General features: G+C 45.7%; 1 protein-coding gene across 5 annotated transcripts in view; it reads left to right on the forward strand.

The window, feature by feature from the left end:
• The window catches only part of LOC133486524 (aryl hydrocarbon receptor-like), a 59,398-nt gene that overhangs the window by 11,520 nt on the left and 25,081 nt on the right, over positions 1 to 22,797 (forward strand). For 2 of the 5 annotated variants that reach the window (XM_061791823.1, XM_061791824.1), the window contains exon 3: positions 13,352 to 13,461. The exons of 1 other annotated variant lie outside the window; for it this stretch is intronic. In XM_061791823.1, coding sequence (XP_061647807.1) covers positions 13,352 to 13,461 — 110 coding nt within the window. Of the gene's footprint in view, positions 1 to 13,322; positions 14,552 to 14,631; positions 15,011 to 22,797 lie in introns of all 5 variants that reach the window. 2 more of the 5 variants (XM_061791825.1, XM_061791822.1) reach the window with 2 other exon arrangements.

Consider the following 22,797-nt stretch of genomic DNA (forward strand, 5'->3'; position numbering starts at 1 on the left):
GTACTTTTATTACTTGGTTTCTGTGGCCCATTGTGTGGGATTCAAACTGTTGACCCTCCGGTTTAAAACAATCAAGTCAAACAACAAAAAAATCCTTTTCATTGTGTTTTTGGAAAAAATAAAAGCAAATTTCCCCAAAACTAATTGACATTTATTTTTCATGTTGTTTGGATAATAAGGAAAAAAACTTTTTTTTTTTCCAAGAATAGACACAACTATCTCAGTTGTTTACTGTTAAAATGACAGGCTACTGGAATTTCAGTAGCCTATTGATCATACAAAACTGTTGTTTATAATTAGCAGCAAACCTTATTCAACATCTGGGTCTGATGAATAAATCAGCCTCAGGGGTTCTTGCATAAAACAGCAGCGAACTTATACACAATGATGCCTGCTTTGTCCTGTGCCCTACATTTTCAACTCTGGCTCGCAGCCACGGCCGATTGGAGTCAACTTTGCTGAACTTGCGGGTTTATTTTTAATTTTGGACCACATTCTGACATGTTGCGTCTCGGGACATTGGATTTGGATCATTTGCCATAATTCTCTGAATGACTGTGTGTTATTTTGACCCCAGAAATGCTCCATGGATGCTGAAAGTATTTCGTACTGTCGAAAAAGCATTGAAGTCAGACCACTTGATTTCCATCCAATACGCAATTGTTTTGGGATGTGTGGGCGGTTCTCATCTTGTAATGGCCTTTGTCACTCTTCATCACCAGTCTAGCCCCGCCTTCATCGGGCTTAATACGGCGGGTTAATGCTGTCCAAAAATAGCAGCGTTTCATGTATCAGAGCGCTGCTATTGTTATCTCATGTGACCCGACAGTGGCGACATGTAATCAGGGATGTAAACAAACAAGTTAATTCTCCACAAAGAGAACAGTGTTTCAATTATGTATCGCCTTTTATGCCACAACGCTAAAAAACAAACTAGTCCATAATGCTAATGTCAACTGAAACCGTCCACCTAAAAATACTTCCTTAATGACCAATAAGCGAAAGTGTAACCATCTTCATTTTGGAACGGCAGCTTGTTGTTTTATGCATCTGAAGTCAAGGAAGATTTTGCTAATTCTTCTTTGGCTGAGTTGTGTGTTTTTGTTATCAAGCGGCATGCTGGGATGACGTCAAGATGACATGTAGGGATTGGGGAGGGAATTGAAGCAGCACAAGCCCAGAACATCCGCACTAATCCGGTTGTAAATAGCATGATGGAACAAATTGAAAATGATCCAATATTTTGTAAATATTTGCAGTTGCTTAATTTAAAAAAAAGTATATTAATGGATAACCGAGGTTGGCCATGGCTCTGCATGAAGCCATGTTACTAAGCTTCATGCTGGAGGCTGTATGACCGAAGCCAAGATGGCCTTTCTGCATAAATAATGTTCAGATGCTAGTAGCAATGTCTTAAAAGGCCTTTTTTTTTTTTTTTTTTCTTCTTCTCCCAAGCAGCATTTGTCCAACAGGACAATGTTTTCCTGTAGTCCCTATTAAAAGATGTACGCTTCCATGAATCAAATGTTTTACTTTTGCTCTATTAGTATTGATATTATGTTATGTTATGTTCAGTATCGGCTGTAGAAGGTCCTAGGGCGCTGCCCTACCGGTCACCTGAGTCACCTTGAATGATACAAAAATTACATGAAAATGACATAATAAAAAATATTTTAAAATATTGTCATCTACTTACAACCCCAATTCCAATGAAATTGGGACGTTGTGTTAAACATAAATAAAAACAGAATACAATGATTTGCAAATCATGTTCAACCTATATTTAATTGAATACACTCCAAAGATATGTAATGTTCAAACTGATAAATTTTATTGTTTTTAGGAAATAATCATTAACTTAGAATTTTATGGCTGCAACGCGTTCCAAAAAAGCTGGGACAGGGTCATGTTTACCACTGTGTTAGATCACCTTTTCTTTTAACAACATTCAATGAACGTTTGGGAACTGAGGACACTAATTGTAGAAGCTTTGTAGGTGGAATTCTTTCCCATTCTTGCTTGATGTACAGCTTCAGCTGTTCAACAGTCCGGGGTCTCCGTTGTCATATTTTCATAATGCGCCACACATTTTCAATGGGAGACAGGTCTGGACTGCAGACAGGCCAGTCGAGTATCCGCACTCTTTTACTACGAAGCCACACTGTTGTAACACATGCAGAATGTGGTTTGGCATTATCTTGTTGAAATAAGCAGGGGCGTCCATGAAAAAGACATTGCTCCGATGGCAGCATATGTTTCTCCAAAACCTGTATGTGCCTTTCAACATTAATGGTGCCTTCACAGATGTGTAAGTTACCCATGCCATTGGCACTAACACAGCCCCATACCATCACAGATGCTGGCTTTTGAACCTTGCGTCCATAACAGTCCTGATGGTTCTTTTCCTCTTTGGCCCAGAGGACATGACGTCCACAATTTCAAAAAAATAATTTGAAATGTGGAATCGTCGGACCACAGAACACTTTTCCACTTTGCATCAGTCCATCTTAGATGAGCTCAGGCCCAGAGAAGCCGGTGCCGTTTCTGGGTGTTGTTGATAAATGGCTTTTGCTTTGCATAGTAGAGTTTCAAGTTGCACTTATGGATGTAGTGCCAAACTGTATTTACTGACATTGGTTTTCTGAAGTGTTCCTGAGCCCATGTGGTGATGTCCTTTACACATTAATGTTGGTTTTTGATGCAGTGCCGCCTGAGGGATCGAAGGTCACAGGCATTCAATGTTGGTTTTCGGCCTTGCCGCTTACATGCAGTGATTTCTCCAGATTCTCTGAACCTTTTGATGATATTATGGACCGTAGATGATGAAATCCCTAAAGTCCTTGCAAATGTATGTTGAGAAACATTGTCCTTAGACTCTTCGACTATTTTCTCACGCACTTGTTCACAAAGAGGTGAACCTTGCCCCATCTTTGCTTGTGAATGACTGAGCAATTCAGGGAAGCTCCTTTTATACCCAATCATGGCACCCACCTGTTTCCAATTAGCATGTTCACCTGTGGGATGTTCCAAACAGGTGTTTGATGAGCATTCCTCAACTTTCTCAGTCTTTTTTGCCACCTGTCCCAGCTTTTTTGGAACGTGTTGCAGACATAAAATTCTAAGTTAATGATTATTTGCTAAAAACAATCACGTTTATCAGTTTGAACATTAAATATCTTGTCTTTGTAGTGTATTCAATTAAATATAGGTTGAACATGATTTGCAAATCATTGGATTCTGTTTTTATTTATGTTTAACACAATGTCCCAACTTCATTGAAATTGGGGTTGTACATAAGTAGGATAAATAGTGTACAGTTATATACATAATAAGTAATTTTTTTTGTTTAGTTAGTTTTTGTTTTACTGACTCTTGTTATAAGTTTGACATGTTTTGAGGAATTGACACTGCCACCATGGAGTTGACACAATAAAGCTGACATCAAATCTGGATATTAATAATATCCAGATTTGATAATCAATCAAGCATTGATTGCTACCTTGATATTATCTGTCTTGTACGTGCGTTGTGTGTTGGGGCTTCCTTCTGTCACGTCAGTGCTGCTCTTGTTTAAGGTAATACATTTTAAATATATCAAAAACTGTTAGCCCTATTAACAATATTTGGTTCCCAGAATGCCCCTCCTTGAGCCGTCACCTTGTCGTGGTGGAGGGGTTTGTGTGTCCCAGTGATCCTAGGAGCTAAGTTGTCTGGGGCTTTATGCCCCTGGCAGGGTCACCCATGACAAACAGGTCCTAGGTGAGGGACCAGACAAAGCACGGCTCAAAGACCCCTAATGATGACGACAAACAATGGACTTCGTTTTCCCTTGCCCGGACGCGGGCCACCGGGGCCCCCCGCTGGAGCCAGGCCTGGTGGTGGGGCTCGAAGGCGAGCGCCTGGTGGCCGGGCCTGCACCCATGGGGTCCGGCCGGGCACAGCCCGAAAGGGTAACGTGGGTCCCCCTTCCCATGGGCTCACCACCTGTGGGAGGGGCCATAGGGGTCGGGTGCAGTGTGAGCCGGGCGGTGGCCGAAGGCGGGGACCTTGGCGATCCGATCCCCGGCTACAGAAGCTGGCTCTAGGGACGTGGAATGTCACCTCTCTGGCAGGGAAGGAGCCCGAGTTGGTGTGTGAGGTCGAGAAGTTCCGACTCGATATAGTCGGACTCGCCTCCACACACACCTGGGGCTCTGGTACCAGTCCTCTCGAGAGGGGTTGGACTCTCTTCCACTCTGGAGTTGCCCATGGTGAGAGGCGCCGAGCAGGTGTGGGTATACTTATTGCCCCCCGGCTCGGCGCCTGTACGTTGGGGTTCACCCCGGTGGACGAGAGGGTAGCCTCCCTCCGCCTTCGGGTGGGGGGACGGGTCCTGACTGTTGTTTGTGCCTATGCACCAAACAGCAGTTCAGAGTACCCACCCTTTTTGGAGTCCTTGGAGGGGGTGCTGGAGAGCGCTCCCGCTGGGGACTCCATTGTTCTGTTGGGGGACTTCAATGCTCACGTGGGCAATGACAGTGAGACCTGGAAGGGCGCGATTGGGAGGAACGGCCCCCCCGATCAGAACCCGAGCGGTGTTCTGTTATTGGACTTCTGTGCTCGTCACGGATTGTCCATAACGAACACCATGTTCAAGCATAAGGGTGTCCACACGTGCACTTGGCACCAGGACACCCTAGGTCGCAGTTCGATGATCGACTTTGTGGTCGTGTCATCGGACTTGCGGCCGCATGTCTTGGACACTCGGGTGAAGAGAGGGGCGGAGCTGTCAACTGATCACCACCTGGTGGTGAGTTGGCTCCGATGGTGGGGGAAGATGCCGGTCCGACGTGGCAGGCCCAAACGTATTGTGAGGGTCTGCTGGGAACGTCTGGCAGAATCCCCTGTCAGAAGGAGTTTCAACTCCCACCTCCGACAGAACTTTGCTCATGTTCCGGGGGAGGCGGGGGACATCGAGTCCGAGTGGACCATGTTCCGCGCCTCCATTGCTGAGGCGGCCGACCGGAGCTGTGGCCGTAAGGTGGTCGGTGCCTGTCGTGGCGGCAATCCGCGAACCCGTTGGTGGACACCAACGGTGAGGGATGCCGTCAAGCTGAAGAAGGAGTCCTATCGGGCCTTTTTGGCCTGTGGGACTCCTGAGGCAGCTGATGGGTACCGGCTGGCCAAGCGGAATGCAGCTCTGGTGGTCGCTGAAGCAAAAACCCGGGCATGGGAGGAGTTCGGTGAGGCAATGGAGAAAGACTTCCGGACGGCTTCGAGGAAATTCTGGTCCACCATCCGACGTCTCAGGAGAGGAAAGCAGTGCACCACCAACACTGTGTATAGTGGGGATGGGGCGCTGCTGACCTCGACTCGGGACGTTGTGAGTCGGTGGGGAGAATACTTCGAAGACCTCCTCAATTCCACCGACACGCCTTCCCATGGGGAAGCAGAGTGTGGGTTCTCTGAGGCGGGCTCTCCTATCTCTGGGTTTGAGGTCACCGAGGTAGTTAAAAAGCTCCTCGGTGGCAGGGCCCCGGGGGTGGATGAGATTCGCCCGGAGTTCCTAAAGGCTCTGGATGTTGTGGGGCTGTCCTGGTTGACACGCCTCTGCAACATCGCGTGGACATCGGGGACAGTGCCTCTGGATTGGCAGACTGGGGTGGTGGTTCCCCTTTTTAAGAAGGGGGACCGGAGGGTGTGTTCCAACTACAGGGGGATCACACTGCTCAGCCTCCCTGGTAAGGTCTATTCAGGGGTGCTGGAGAGGAGGGTCCGTCGGGAAGTCGAATCTCAGATTCAGGAGGAGCAGTGTGGTTTTCGTCCTGGCCGTGGAACAGTGGACCAGCTCTACACCCTCGGCAGGGTCCTCGAGGGTGCATGGGAGTTCGCCCAACCAGTCTACATGTGTTTTGTGGACTTGGAGAAGGCGTTCGACCGTGTCCCTCGGGGAGTCCTGTGGAGAGTGCTTCGGGAGTATGGGGTACCGAACCCCCTGATACGGGCTGTTCGGTCCCTGTACGACCGGAGTCAGAGTTTGGTCCGCATATCCGGCAGTAAGTCGAACTCGTTCCCGGTGAGGGTTGGACTCCGCCAAGGCTGCCCTTTGTCGCCGATTCTGTTCATAACTTTTATGGACAGAATTTCTAGGCGCAGCCGAGGCGTAGAGGGGGTCCGGTTTGGTGGCCTCAGTATTGCATCTCTGCTTTTTGCAGATGATGTGGTTCTGTTGGCTTCATCAAGCCGTGACCTCCAACTCTCATTGGAGCAGTTCGCAGCCGAGTGTGAAGCGGCTGGGATGAGAATCAGCACCTCCAAATCTGAGACCATGGTCCTCAGTCGGGAAAGGGTGGCATGCCATCTCCAGGTCGGGGATGAGATCCTGCCCCAAGTGGAGGAATTCAAGTATCTTGGGGTCTTGTTCACGAGTGAGGGAAGAATGGAACGGGAGATCGACAGGCGGATCGGTGCAGCGTCTGCAGTGATGCGGACTTTGTATCGGTCCGTTGTGGTAAAGAAAGAGCTAAGCCGAAAGGCGAAGCTCTCAATTTACCGGTCGATCTTCGTTCCTACCCTCACCTATGGTCATGAGCTGTGGGTCGTGACCGAAAGAACAAGATCCCGGATACAAGCGGCCGAAATGAGTTTCCTCCGCAGGGTGTCCGGGCTCTCCCTTAGAGATAGGGTGAGAAGCTCGGTCATCCGGGAGGATCTCAGAGTAGAGCCGCTACTCCTCCGCATTGAGAGGAGCCAGATGAGGTGGCTGGGGCATCTGATTCGGATGCCTCCCGGACGCCTCCCTGGTGAGGTGTTCCGGGCATGTCCCACCGGGAGGAGACCCCGGGGACGACCCAGGACGCGCTGGAGAGACTACATCCTTCGGCTGGCCTGGGAACGCCTCGGGATCCCCCCGGAAGAGCTGGATGAAGTGGCTGGGGAGAGGGTAGTCTGGGCGTCCCTGCTGAAGCTACTGCCCCCGCGACCCGACCCGGATAAGCGGTAGAGAATGGATGGATGGATGGATGGTTCCCAGAATGTTCTATACGAGTTTCCACCTCGCGCTGTGCTTTAATAGCATTAAAACCGTCATTGGCTGTTGTGACGTCATCTGGCCGCATGGCTCAACAGGTAACTTTAAAGCTGGTGAGCATGTCGTCAAGGTTAGAATCTTGGTTAGGACTCTGTCAGAACACATTTGTGTATACTATGTGTTTACTATGTCAAATTTTGCTCTCTTGTTATTTTTTTTTGCCCTGCGGTTCATCTGATCATTTTAAACACTGTATTAGCCTTGGAAATATGTCACCGAGGGTAATCAAAAACTGATTTGCAATACTATGAGCAATCATAATACATTGCAAAGAATTGATCAGGTTGTTAATTGTGGCCTATGGAATGTTTGGTCCATGTTTTCAGGTTCCAGGAATTGTGTATATGAATGGCACAGAGTGGGCCTCAGGATCTCACTATGGTATCTCTGAGCATTCAAAATACCATCAATAAAATGCACCAGTGTTCATTGTCTGAAAGATACCCCTGCTCATACCATAATCCCACCTCTCTTACGTACACAAGAGGTGGGACCAAGTCATTGCTTTGTAAGTCACAAAGAAGGCGCAAGTCTTTGCCCTCAAGTCCCAAGTCAAGTCTCAAGTCGAGGCATGCAAGTCCCAAGTCCTTCAATTTGAGCTTTGAGTCCTTTCGAGTCTTTTTACCAACAAAATAAAAATATATTTTAATATATATATACATTTATACTTAATTAATATGTACATATTATATAGGGCATTTATATATTTACTCTATTTTAAAATCCATATTGTTTTATCAAAGCATTTGATAAACAAGTGCACTGAACCTTTATAAGAAAACAAGGAGGCTGTCAAGGGGGGGCTTAGTTTATTGCACTTGAGGAACACAAGTTTGTCAGCTTCTTGTAAAGGTACAATTTTATCCAACTGCGGTATATCAGTCAGAACACTAGGGGGCACTATATAAAGAAATACATAAAAAAGAGGTGAGGAAAAGGACACGAAGAAGAATATAGTTTAATGTTGAATAGATGGTAGCTGTGTGCTGGTCAATTTGTAAATAAAGTGAATAAAAAAAAAAGAAATACAGTACAAGACTTAGTCTTGACAACACTACACTGACTAAACCAAACTGTAATGAACAGGAAGCTCAGACAGCACACAGTGTAACTATTTACGTGATCGCTCACAAAGCTAGCTGCTAATGCTAACGAAACAAGCATACGTGATGTCAAGCGGCGCAATTCCCACAATGTAATATGGATTTTGTTGTTGTTGTTGTTGCAATAATTAACATCCTTATTGTTACATTAAATATGGTGGTCATTTCTGTGTATGTTAACGGTGGTTCTTGGAATGTATACCTTATTTAGATGTCACATTTATTGTTGATTTAAGTTGTACTTTAGGTAGTGTGTGAAAGAAGGATCTATTGGTCAATTCGCCAACCAGAGCGTGGCCAACAGTTAAATGAACTACACATTAGCAATATTGACATGAGACAATCCAACCTAATAAATAATCATTAAGACCTTCAGCATTATGTTGTTACTTATCATTTTCCTGTGGTAAAATAGTAAGTTGCACAAGTAGTTATAGAAAGACAAAGTGTTGCTTTCTCAGTGCTTTGGTCAAAGTAGCAAGTCTTTTCAAGTCAGTGGGTTCAAGTCCAAGTGAAGTCACAAGTCATTTGCTGTTCAAGTCCAAGTCAAGTTGCAAGTCTTTTAACATATTGTCGAGTCTGAAGTCATCAAATGCATGACTCGAGTCTGACTCGACTCCAAGTCATGTGACTCGAGTCCACACCTCTGCCGCACACCCACACGACGCTATACACGCTTTCTGCCATCTGCATTGTACAGTGAAACACAGGATTCATCCTTGAAGAGAACACATCTCTAAAGTGTCAGACAGCATTGAATGTGAGCATTTGCCCACTCCAGTTGGTTACGAACGTCACTCAGGATGAGATTCCAGTTAGGACAACGAGCATGCAAATTAGCTTCCTTGAGATGGTTTCAGAGAGTTTTTGCAGAAATTATTTGGTTATGCAAACCCATTGTTGCAGGAGCTGTCCGGGTGGCTGGTACCAGATGATCTTGGAGGTGAAGATGCTGAATGTGGAGGTCCTGGATTAGTGTGGTCTGCAGTTGTGGGGTTGATTGGATGTACTGCCAAATTATCTGACACGCTTTTGAAGATAGCTCATGGCAGAGGAATGAACATTGAATTCACGGGTGACACCTCTGGTGGACATTTCTGCAGTCAGCATTCCAATTGCACGCTCCCTTAAAACTTGCGACGTGTGGCAAGGTGCTATATGAAAAAAAAATGCACGTTCTAGAGTGGACTTTTATTGTCGGCAGCCTAAGGCACACCTATGCAAGAATCATACTGTCTAATCAGCACCTAGGTATGTCACACCTGTAATATTATTTCAGCAAAGTAAAAGTACTCAGTAACACAGATTTCTGAACAATATTTGAGAGAAACAGGCCTTTTGTGTACATTGAAAAAGTCTGAGATCTTTGAGTTCAACTGAGTAGTATCTGCAACATTTGCACAATCAACATTGTCCCAGATTATCCCACTATTAGTCACTTTAAACTGCATACAGTTCTTGAAGTCTCGTCCCCCTTTGCACAATGGTCATTGCACCGGACTATTGCTCTATTAGTTATACAAACTGCTCTCATTGCTAGAGAAAAAAATAATAATTGTACCGGCATTACCAGATTACTAGCAACCTTTTATTGCTCAGTGACTGTTTTTCTCAATGTCTTTATGTCTCAAAAGTGTTCCCTGTCAATTGACTGTCTGTTGTCGTACTAGAGCGGCTACAACTACTGGAGATAAATTCCTTCTGTGTATTTGACATACTTGACAAAATAAAGATGATTCTGATGAAAAATTGGAGCAAGAATAAAAGTGTTGCATTTATATTTTTGTTCAGTATAAATTGCTATTTATCAGGCAGGCTTTATTCATTGTTTATAGAACTCAAAACAAAACACACAAACTAGAAGTGGTAAAAATGTTCAAAGCTGCTAAGTCAGAGTTTCGCATGCTGCAGTATGAGCTAGCACACAGTAACAGGCAGTGCTATGGTTACTAAAAGTTTTTATCTGTGTGAATCAAACGTTTCACATTTGGTATATTCATATTATTCAAGAAGTAGGATGTGTGCATCAACCAGATACTGCTACCCACAAAAATATATTTTAAAAGGGTAGACTGTTATTTGGTCTTTTCCATTTTTGTTTATGTGTCACATTAAGTGGTAATTTGTCAAATTGATTTTCTGCTAAAGCGTATCAGCTGCAGCGTAGACTACACACTGGAGTATTTATGAATCTGTATTGTAACTATTAGTCTTGTGTTTTATCCTCGCTGCTGTGTACAACACTTTGGTCAGTTTATAATAATAAAACTTTTAATGGATTGGAATATATTATAGGGTGGCTGTAGTTACTATTTCTTTTTTTGATGCCTTAAATATTTAAAATAAAATATGAGTTTGCCTTTCACCGAGTGACAGAATAATGTCCATTGAGGAAAAATGAATAAGACCTCTATTTAGTGCAAAGTCAACAAAATGAAGGACAAGCAATGGATTAAAAAAGCTCCTGAAGGCAGCTGAAGTATGATGAACTGTCTGATTTTCAGGGTCAGTGCTCATCTGTCAGCTTTCATTTATCAATCATCAGAGCATACGTCAAAGCTCATGAAGTCTTTCTTGTTGTCCAAGCACATTAACGATGATATCAATATCTTATTGCATTGGACATTCATTTTGTTCAATTAGGATCATTGTCTGACAGTAATGAGGTGCTAACCAAGCTGCTTTTGTATGCTAATGGTTAGCATGCACAGATGGTGTAGCCTCAAAACGTTGTTGCTTATCCAGTGGTTCCATTTTCACAAAGAAATGGTATACAAAATTCAGTCATATGAAACATTATGTCAGGTGGATAGGCTCCAGCTCACCCATGACCCTAATGAGGACAAACAATACAAAACAATGGATAAATGGATGGAAAAATGAAACCGTATTCTTTGCATGCTCGGTTGACTGGTCGTCGGTGTGGGGTAAATTACATGAAGTCTCTTGTTCATGTAAAATGGCTTGTGTTAGACATGCAATTTAATCAGTTGCAAAAGATCAGTCAAATGTGTAAATTTCACATACAAATTTAAAAAAGGTAAGGTAAAGCAACAATAATGCTTGAAAGTTGCTTTGAAAGTCACGTTGCACTATTGTCTGCTTACTTATAACATAAAGTGTGACCCTTCAAAATAAAACTCTTAACAATGGAAATGATTGCCTTCATGTTTGAACCGCTTAGTTTGGTTCTTTTGTGGTTCTTGTTTGGTGTGCAGTGACCTAGTAAAAGAATAACAAATAATGGGATTTTTGGGGGGGGGGGGGGGGGAGAATTCATTATTATAAACTCCGGCGCAAAGACAAACATTGTAGTCGAGGACACTAGTGTTGTAGTGTCGTGTCATACAAGGTCACTTGGGCCTTTTCCATGTATATTCTTTGTTTTGGTGGCACCCCATTATGCTAAAATTAACCCATTTGGGAACGGCAAGATGTTCCATGCAGTTAACTGGAAACGCCCGTGGGTGACTGCTGCAGTGCTAGCTATTATGCCACATGTATGTTATGGCAGCGGGGGAATGTAAATTTTTCATAGCGTACACTTCTGCCCACTGAAGCTTGCTAACGAGAGCCGCTCTTTGTCCTCCTTTGGCCATTCAAGAGGCTTTGTGCTGGCCCACTTTTACAAGCTGGATTAAGCTGCTAGCCATGTTGCTGCATACCTTCGATTTACGATGTGTTGGGTAAACCAACCAAATATAACAGACATTAGGATACTAATAGTAATACTATTGGAACATTTTGGAGTTATTTGATTTACTACGGGTATTTGTATTTTTTTTAATTATTATTGTTTATATTAGTCTTTTTGCAGCCTGATGTTGACGCTTTTGGTATGCATTATATTTTGCATCTCTTGTACTGGATCTCATATTATTGTGTAGGTGTACCTAATCAAGTGTCCAGAGTGTTTTTAATTCGTGCTTGCCCTCATTAGGGTCACGGGTGAGCTGGAGCCTATCCCAATCCCTAAAATTGTGCAAGATGTGGGGTACAACCTGCGCTGGTGCCCAGTCATTTGCAGGGCACATACAGTATAGATAAACAGCCGTTCACACCTATGTGCAATTTAGAGTCGTCAGGGAAACCCCACGCAAATTCCAAACAGAAGGGCCTGAGACGAGAAACCAGACCAAGCCAAACCCAGGACCTCTCGGTGTGAGGCAGGGGTGCAAATGGCTGATTTGAATGACTATTTGGTGAAAATATCTGAATCAAATGGATATGATCATAACTGGGATGCTCATGAATGAGGTCTCCAACATTGTGAGACAAAAGGGCTAGTCGATCATGAGGTGATGTCATGAGAAAGAGAGCAAGGGGCCAGCACATCAATCTCTGAACCCTGCAGGAGCACCGTGCCGCGACCCATGATGACCGCTGACCTGGGGGTTCGAGGGAGTGACGTATGACATGATGGGACAACGAGGTTTTGGGTTGGCACTTTTGTTGTTTGCAAAGGACGGTTAACTTTTCCTGACATTTTTGTAGTCACATCCTAAAACACAAGCCACGTTGTTCTGCAGCACCCAAGGGGTTTCATTGTTCAAAGGTATTAATTAGTCTTTGGTCTTGAGCAAAAGGGCAGGTGCTTGAGCACCACTTGGGGTCTATGCGTGCACGTGCCTGTGTCTTTTGAATAACCTTGCAATTGGCTGACGACCAGTCCAGTGTACACCACCTCTCGCCCATTAGTCAGCTAGGCCCAGCTCCATCTTACCCGCAAACTCAATGAGGACAAGTGGAATAGAATCTTTCCTTTTCTCCCATGATGAAATCTCAAGTACTCTTACAAAAAAAAAATCTCTGATTAAAAAAATAATCTAGGTGAAATTGGATTAACGACTAAGAACACAATGTGGGTAGCCCAAGACTGTTGTGTGAAGATGAAAGTCTTCAGAAATATAAAGCATTCCCGATTAATTACAATTTTGTCTGTAACCCTAGTGAGGATAAGCGGAACGGAAGATGAATGAATGAATGAATGTTGATCATTTATCATGGCAACCCTCATCAATTTAGACCGGTTTTGTATTTGGGAATTAAAGATGCAATGAGCCAAAGTACACTAACATTCGCCTCCTTAGCATCACAGGACTAAACCATGTCTGCACACCCCCAACCCCCACCCCACCCCCTCTATCTAGCTTCATGTGTCTCCTCTCCCCACCCACAGTGGCCCTGACCAACCAGGACAGAGTCACTCCAGTCAGCGAAAATAATGTCGATGGAAAAGCAGCAGGAGCTGTGGACGCTAAGATACCTGAAGGAGAACTTTTGCTGCAGGTCAGTAAAGGCGTAAAGTGATCAAATGATTATTTGAAGATGTCATTAAATCCCAACAACTGTTCATGGGCTGACAACTTCCTCTCAACCATGTATTTTGCAATCTCTGAAAAGTCCCCAAAATTCTATTTAGGCCATCGTCAGATGCCAAGGTCCTCATGGTGGCTTTTCCACTCGACACATCTGGTTTGCTGAGCACTCATGCAACAATACTGCACTATTTTGTGCACTTGTACAGTCTGCCGTTTGCTGAATAAAATACTTGTCATCTGAAGGTGCAGTAAAGCGCTCAGTTTTTGAGAGCGCTTAGAATGCCCTGCATCTGTTTGTTTGTCAGCAGGATAATACAACATTAAGACTTGGCCAGTTTTCCAGACTTTTTTGGGGACAACGTCAAGGAGGAAGCCATTACATTGTAGGGTAGTTCTACATGAGCACAGGAGCAGTCGAGAAGAAAATCATTTACAACTTCAATGATGAGCAAATCTAGATTATGTCTGAGGACTGATACAATTGGCTGGTAATAAATGAGTGGACCCATCAGCATCCTTTTTGGTGAAAATTTTGGCACATAGGGGTTTTGATGTGGTCAGCTGATGCTGTTTAGTGTTACAGGGAGCTGGCGGTTATCCCAGCAGATTTCGGGAACCCAGTGCTGGTTGCCAGTCAGTGACACATTTTTCACATTGATAAGTCTTCACACTCACATTCACATTCACTCTGAGTAGGAACTGAACCAACATTATCTGGATGGGAGACAGGCCACTATACGAGGGGTACTCACATACAAATCTTAAAGGGCCACACATAATTATTTCAATGACGCAAAGGTCCATTTATCGAGGTTGGTTAGGCCGTATGCGATAATACTGTGATATTCAAAACAAAATTGTCATGAACCGCCCTGCAGTCCTATGGTTGGAGCCTGGGTCGCGCTTTGGGCCAGCTCGCCCTCTCTCTCTCTCCCTTCTCTCTCTTTCCAGCACCTTCCTTGGCCGCGCACCTGACACCAATCAGCCCTCACTACCACCTGCATAAAAGCCTGCCAGATCCCGGGAACTCTCGCCAGAGTATTGAAGCTTCCCCAGCGGTACAACAGCTCCCCAGTTTCCATGTAAGCTACGCAAACCCTTGTCATCGTTCTGACCTCCATGTTTTCCTTGTCCTCAGTGTTTCCTCCATGTCCCTCGCCAAGTGGATTTCTGCCATCACGCCGCCAAGCCAGCCGCCTGTCCTCGTCACTGTCTGACATGCATCTTCTGCCTCAACAACTGCCAGCGCATCTCAAGGACCATCTACATTTTCATTTTCAATAAACTGTTCATCACAACCTCTCAGACTCCGCCTGCTCTTGGGTCCAGTCTCCATCCGTTCGTGACAGAATACTCTGGCCACAAATGGACCCAGCAACCCCGGAGGCGCTAAAACATGCACTTACCCTCCAAGGCACCCACATAGGGTGACAAGAAAAGACTCTTCAAGAAATCATGGAATCTCTACACAACAAGTATCCCTCCTTTCTTCGAAGATTCAATCTGATCACCCCCCAGTAAGTACTACTTCTGAGCCCGCAGCTTCCGAGCCACCCCGCCTCCTGTACAAAGAACCTCGTGTCCCTACTCCGGGGACCTAGGTGCATGTAGCCAGTGTCTCCTCAATTGCTCCCTAGTTTTCAACCTTCAACCGTACAGTTATCCCACTGAACAATACAAGGTTATGTTTGTCACTAACCTCCTTCACGGCAAAGCAGCCAAATGGTCCACCACGTTATGGCACAACTCCTCCCCGGTACTCCAGTCATTCAATTATTTTTCCGCCAAACTTAAAAAGCTATTTGATCACCCCGTTCAGGGCAGAGAAGCCACCCACCGCCTCCTTAGGCTCACTCAGGGTGCTAGTTCTGTAGCTGCATATTCCATTGAATTTCGGATACTTGCGGGTGGCGATGACGCTACGCTGAGGGGGATTTTTCTGAAAGGCCTTTCGGAGCAACTTAAAGACGAGCTCGCTGCCCAGGACGAGCCCTCCTCTCTCTCGAGGATCTTATTACACTTGCCATTCGCCTAGATAACAGACTACGTGAGAGAATACGAGAGAGGGGGGTCCGAACGCATAAAATTACTTTCACCGTGAGTGCCGCGCTGTCAGCATCTCACCCGCCTTCTGCACCACCTACTTCCCCTTCGTCACCCCCCCACTGCACCTGATGATCCCATGCAAATTTGTAACACACGTCTAGATCCCCAGCAACGTCAGAGTCGCGTAATCCAGTGGCTGTGTATTTATTTATCAGGCCACTTCATTGCCACATGCCCCTTGCGGCCAAAAGACGAGGCTCGCCACGATCCGAGAGCGCCGTGGTGATCCAAATCACCATGTCCTCTAGCGCTCCCTCCCGTATGACCGTTCCTGCTTGCATTCTAGGTTCTGCTCATAACACACCCGTAGTTGCTCTTATAGATTCCGGTGCAGACGATAATTTTATTCACGAAGGTATAGCACATCAGCTCCAACTCCCTCTCCAACCACGACCATCTCCTAAAAAAGTCACAGCCCCGGATGGCAGAATCATCTCCCCTGTCACCCACCAAACAGTGCCATTCATTCACCTTGCTCATTTTCGGAAATCACCGCGAGAACATTTTTCTTTTCGTTATCCTTTCCCCTGAGACCCATTAGTCCTTGGAATTCCTTGGCTTAAACAACATAACCCCGCCCTTGACTGGTTGCGCTTATCCATCACTGGATGGAGCCCTCACTGCCATTCACACTGCCTGCTCTCTGCTATTCCGCCCTCTGGAAACCCACCACCACATACCACACCAGTTGACCTCTCCCGAGTCCCCAAAGAATATCATGATCTCTCTCCGGTGTTCAGTAAAGACCTGGTCATTTCTCTACCCCCTCGCCCTTACGACTGCGCAATAAATCTCCTGCCGGGATCCCCTCTTCCCTCCAGCCATCTCTTCAATCTCTCCCGCCTGGAGAAAAAGGCGATGGAGGACTACATCCGTGATTCCCTGGCTTCTGGACTCATTCGCCCTTCCTCGTCTCCGGTTGGGGCCGGATTCTTCTTCATCTAAAAGAAAGACACCACTCTCCGCCCATGCATAAACTACTGTGGACTCAATAACATCACCATAAAGAACAAATCACCACTACCCCTCATCAACCCGTCATTCGAACCCCTGTGCGATGCCCAGATATTCACCAAATTGGACCTACGAAATTCCTACCACCTCCTCCGTATCCAAGAGGGGGATGTATGGAAGACCGCTTTCAATACCCCCCTCGGACACTTTGAATATCTGGTCATGCCATTTGGATTAACCAATGCCCCCGCAAGTCTTCCAAGCATTCATCAACGACGTCCTCTGTGATATGTTAAACCGGTTTTTTTTTGTTTACCTGGACGACATCCTCATTTTCTCCTGCTCCCCCGAAAAACACCGGGGTCCTACAGCGCCTCCTCGAAAACCGGCTGTACATCAAACCAGAAACATGCGAATTCCACCTCTCCTCCGTACATTTTTTAGGCTATATCATCGCCAAAGGACAGTTGCAACCAGACCCTGCCAAAATCCAAGCAATCATTGACTGGCCCGTTCCCACCACCCGGAAAGAACTACAATGTTTCCTTGGCTTCGCCAACTTCTACCGCCGCGTCGTCCGCAATTACAGCAAGGTCGCACTTCCCCTCACCAGCATTACTTCCACCAGCTCCGCCTTTCAGTGGACTCCGGCAGCATCCAAAGCTTTCAGCCAACTAACTAAAAACCCTTTCCAGTGCTCCCATCCTACGCCACCCCGACCCCTCCCTCGAGTTCGTGATGGAGATTGCCGCCTCGGACACTGGGGCAGGAGCCGTCCTCTCGCAGCGGGACTCCTCGTCCCAGAAACTTCATCCATGTGCCTTTTTCTCCCGTCGCCTGTCCTCTGCCGAGAGGAATTACGACGTTGGCAACCTAGAGCTGCTAGCCATAATATGGGCATTGGAAGAGTGGAGGCACTGGCTGGAGGGGTATCATCTTGACTGATCACAAGAACCTTTCTTACTTCCGTTCCGCCAAACGCCTTAACCCCCGACAATCTCGCTGGGCCCTAAGCCGATTCAAATTCAGCCTTTCCTTCCGACCTGGATCCCGCAACAACAAACCTGACGCCCTATCCCGCATATACTCACCCCCTTCCAGCCCGGTAGAACACGAAACAATCCTCCCTTCCTCCTGCTTCGTTGGTGCTGCCACATGGAAGATTGAACGTATTGTCAAAAACGCTCAAAAGACTGACCCTGACCCCAAGACCGGACCTCTGAACCGACTATTCTTACCCAATTCAGCACGCTCTGACGTCCTTCAGTGGAGCCACAACTCCTAGCTCACGTCATCCCGGCATCACCCGTACAATCCAGTTCATCCAGCAGCACTTCTTCAAAGACACCCGGGGGTTCGTCCAAGCCTGATCCGTTTGCGCCCGAGGGAAGTCGTCACACCTGCCCCCAGCTGGTCTGCTGCGCCCCTTACCCATCCCGAGCCGCCCCTGGTCCCATATCGCTTTAGACTTCATCACCGGTCTGTGCCCTTCTGAAAGTAACACCATGATTTTCACTGTTGTCGATCGATTTTCTAAATATGTCCATTACGTACCCCTTCCCAAGCTACCCTCTGCTTTTGAAACTGCTAACCTCCTTGTTCATCATATTTTCAAACTCCACGATATCCCCATCGTCTCTGACCGGGGTCCCCAGTTCTCCTCCCTGGTCTGGAAAGAATTCTGTAAAGCAGTGGGCGCAGCAGCCAGCTTGTCTTCAGGGTACCATCCACAGACCATCGACCAGACGGAGCGGGCAAATCAATCCCTGGAGACTGCCCTTCGCTGCGTTGACGCACGCAACCCCACCTCCTGGAGCGCATTCCTTGCATGGATCGAATACGTCCACAACTCCTTCACCAGCTCCGCCACCAGTATGTCTCCGTTCATGGCCTGGTACGGTTTCCAACTTCCATTGTTTAAGGAACAGGAATATGCGGTGGGGGTTCCCGCGGTGAGGGATCACCTGAGAAGGGTCAAGTCTGTGTGGAAGGAGGTCAGGGCGGCCTTGGTCCGATCTGCGCCGAGGAATAAACGGCTTGCTGACCTTCGCTGTTTCCCTGCACCTGATTACAAGGTGGGCCAGTCAGTTTGGCTTTCCTCCCGTGACCTCCCACTCCAAACAGAATCCCGCAAACTCACTCCACGATTGATCGGTCTGTTTCCCATCACTAAAATAATAAATCCCACGTCTGTTCATCTCCAACTCCTGCAGTCTCTAAAAATTCCTCCGACCTTCCACGTGTCATTGCTTAAGCCTGTCTCCAACTACGCCTTGAGCCCTCAGGCCGTATCCCCTGCGCCCCCCCCGTGTTATCAAAAACCATTCGGCCTTCACGGTTTTGCGCATCCTGGACGTGAGGCCCAGGGGGAGGGGTTACCAGTACCTGGTGGACTGGGAGGGGTATGGTCCGGAGGAGCATTCCTGGATTTCCAGTAAGCTTATCCTTGACGACTCCATGCTATCAAACATTTATGCGGCTAACTCGTGGAAGCCTGGCAGGATGCCGGGAGGCGTCCGTTGAGAGGGGGGTACTTTCATGAGCCACCCTGCAGTACTACGGTTGGAGCCTTGGTGGCCCTTTGCGCCATCTCGACCTCTCTCTCTCCCCTTCCCTCTCTCTCTTTCCAGCACCTTCCTCGGCCGCGCACCTGTCACCAATCAGCCCTCATTATCGCCTGCATAAAAGCCTGACAGATCCCGGAAACTCACACCGGAGTATTGAATCTTCCCCAGCGGTACAACGGCTCCCCATTTTCCACGTAAGCTACTCAAACCCTTGTCATTGTTCTGACCTCCGTATTTTTCCTTGTCCTCAGTGTTTACTCCGTGTCCCTCGCCAAGTGGATTTCTGTCACCAAGCCAGCCGCCTGTCTTCATCACTGCCTGCCACGCATCCTCTGCCTCAACAACCCGCCACTGTATCTCAAGGACCATCTACATTTCCATTTTCAATAAACTGTTCATCACAACCTCTCAGCCTCCGTCTGCTCTTGGGTCCAGTCTCCATCCGTTCGTGACAAAAATGTCCTTTTCATTCAAAACAACAAAAATACCAACTAAAATAAAATGTAATTTCCATTTTGACATAAATTAAAATAGTTGGATAAAACATTACACAACACCTGTCATTAATCCAAAACACATATATCAGAAGAGGGTTAAGAACATAGAGCATTTCTTTTTAAAAATGCAAAGCCTGCCGCACACTGAACGATGCGGCCGAACCCGACTGAACCGTCGTGCAGTGTTTTGGGTTTGAGAACTATTTTAATGAACTGCCAATCAGCCTGCCACCGATTTTGCCATGATTCAAAATTTGAATAGCCGCAATGTTGCCGCTTACAGCAAATCAAAATGTACATAAGCTTTGACATACTGCCTCAAGCCATACAAATACTATATAAGGCATCAAATATTGTGTTTTACATCAATACTTAACTTTATTCAGAATTTATAATGTGCTTGTGACCAAAATGTCCACAAGAGGTACATACATTACTGGGTATGTTCAAAAGAATGGAGTCAGCGAGACTCCTTTAAAATATCCACTTTCTCGCATTTACTGTCACCCTCATCCTCTCTCTTGAGCAACCTGCTTCTTCCTTAACTATTAATCTATCTTTTTATGGTTTAATAAATGTGATAAAGTACAATATACTCTACATACAGCATCAAATGCCTATACAGGCTCACTGTTCATGCCGTCCATATTTCTAATCCCTCAATGTACGGGGGTGCATAGGTACTGCAATTTTTATTTTTATGCAATGGTCCGCTCCAATCGGGTTCGACTGCATCACGCAGTGTGCAGCGGGTTTAACGTTCACTAATAAATAAAACGTAAACCTCTCTAATAACATATTCTGGTGCAGCAAATAATGGCTAACGCTAACAGGCACTTAAACTTACTTTGTCATTGATACGCACAATCAAACGAAATTTATACCGATTGAGTCGCACCTCTGCTTCCAGCCACTGTGAAGTCACTGTTCATGCACAAGCTACGTGAACTGGACCCCTCGAAAAACAAATATACAAATGAACACAAAAGTAATAAAAAATAAAGGCACTTAAATTATAGCTGTTCATATTTTTTTCTTGAACAATTGATGACTTTGGGGCCTTTTCTACAGGCTGTCTGTGTATCGTTAGCATAGAGAGAAGTCCCGATCTACACGTGCTGACCCAACCAGCACCCAATGTAGAAAAACATTTTTCAATTAAGGTGCACTGCCATGCGCCCACGTAGTGCAATGCCAGCCTCAAATACACAATTAATGGACTGGTCATCCGCGCACTGTCAAGTCAAGTCAGTCACAGTCAAGTGTGGCTTACGGCCAAACCACTACTCTGAGAACACCCAAGCTCATCTGATCTTGGAAAGTGCCGTAACCGTATTGAGTATCCCTCCATAACACCATCAATGACTTGTACGAGACGCCCGTAAGAATGTAAACAATGACTGATGGATATCATCACGGCAGACGTTTATTGGAATCTCTGTGTAAAATAGGCTTTAGTCTGCCTTTCTCTACACAAGTTCTATGAGCTCTTTTCCATGTGGACAAACAGTTTTGTGATATAAACCATCTGGCACATCAGGTTAATTAAATCTGTCTGATGTGAACATTTGCGGGAAGTCTGGCCTCAACTTTGCCCCGAATTAAATATTATTTAGTACGCTGCTAAACACTGTCCAATCTTATCATAGCGAAAAACATTTTAATGATACCATACATCTAAAAAATAAATGAAATTTGTCCATACTAGATTAATATTGGTACTTTAAAAAAAGGCTAAACTCAGTGGCTCAAGTCTTGTTTTTTGTACTGTATGTGAGATTGTATAGAGCGAAAACTCACTGGCTGCCAGATCGCTTTTGATCTGCTGGAGTCATTGATTTTCCAGTCCAGTTCCTCTCAATGTGCACCACACTGGCATTCCAGGAGGGGTAGGCGCAAACTACCCACCCACCGCAACCCGATCCTACAGGGGAGATTTCGTTCTGTCTTTATAGTCTGAAATTCTTTTGGCTCGCTCATAATGAAACATGAAAGCTCCTACGGAGAAACGGGCTCGGTCAGGAGGTGACCATTCCAAAAAAGGGGGCCTCTCCCTGCTCGCTTCTGGTTGATTTGTGAAAATGATCTTTTTCTTTGATTTTGTACCTATCTGAAATACATAATGCCACCATTACTTCAAAACCTAAACTTTGATTGATGTCATGTGGTCCAGGCTTCACAAAATGGTTTGGATCGGTAAATCCTGATCAAGCCTGCGATACCACCACAAGATAGGCGATTTCTGCATCAGCTATGTAAATAACGCAACATCGGAGCAGTGCTGCATGCCAGCATTCTCCATGAAAAAGTTTCCACTCCCATTCCCATTTCCATTCCACTCCCTTCAGGAAATCATATGAAAGTGTTATTTACGGGTATCCCAGGAACATCATAAACAAACAAAAAAAAAATTATAGACAGAAAAATAATGAAAAAAATGCAGAATATGGGTTTCATTACAATAAGGGAAAAAAGATTAGGTGTGTTTTCAATGACTTTTTAAAGGCTGGGTAAGATGGTAGCTAGAAGATATATCCAGGTCATTCCAAGGTTTTGGACCTCTAAATCTACCGTAATATTGATGACTAGATGTCCAGGAGAAGGGTAGATGAAAATTGGTACATCTAGTTGGATAAAAATTAGTCAACTGAAAATGCAAAGAAAAGTGTCAGGTATCATCCTCTTCCTTATTGTTGATTTACTTATACATGAACAGGCAGGAATGGAAAATATGGAGCCTATGAAAAGGTAATATTGAGTAATGTCTAAAAAGAGGTGCAGATGGTTCATGTCTGCCAGACTGACAAATTGTTCTTAATTATCTCTTCTGGATGATCAGTAATTTGTTCAGATACTCTATGGTGACCGACTGGTTAGCACATCTGCCTCACAGTTCTGAGGCCCCGGGTTCAAATCCGGCCTCGCCTGTGTGGAGCTTGCACGTTTCCCCCGTGCCTGCGTGGATTTTCTCCGGGTACTCCGGTTTCCTCCCATATCCCAAAAACATACATTGGAGGTTAAGTGAAAACTCTAAATTGCCCGTAGGTGTATATGTGAGTGTGAATGGTTGTTTGTCTATATGTGCCCTGCGATTGGCTGGCGACCAGTTCAGGGTGTACCTCGCCTCTCGCCCAGAGTCAGCTGGGATAGGCTCCAGCACGCCCGTGACCCTAATGAGGA

This window comes from Phyllopteryx taeniolatus, chromosome 12 (assembly GCF_024500385.1).
Source record: "Phyllopteryx taeniolatus isolate TA_2022b chromosome 12, UOR_Ptae_1.2, whole genome shotgun sequence".
Taxonomy (NCBI): Eukaryota; Metazoa; Chordata; class Actinopteri; order Syngnathiformes; family Syngnathidae; genus Phyllopteryx; species Phyllopteryx taeniolatus.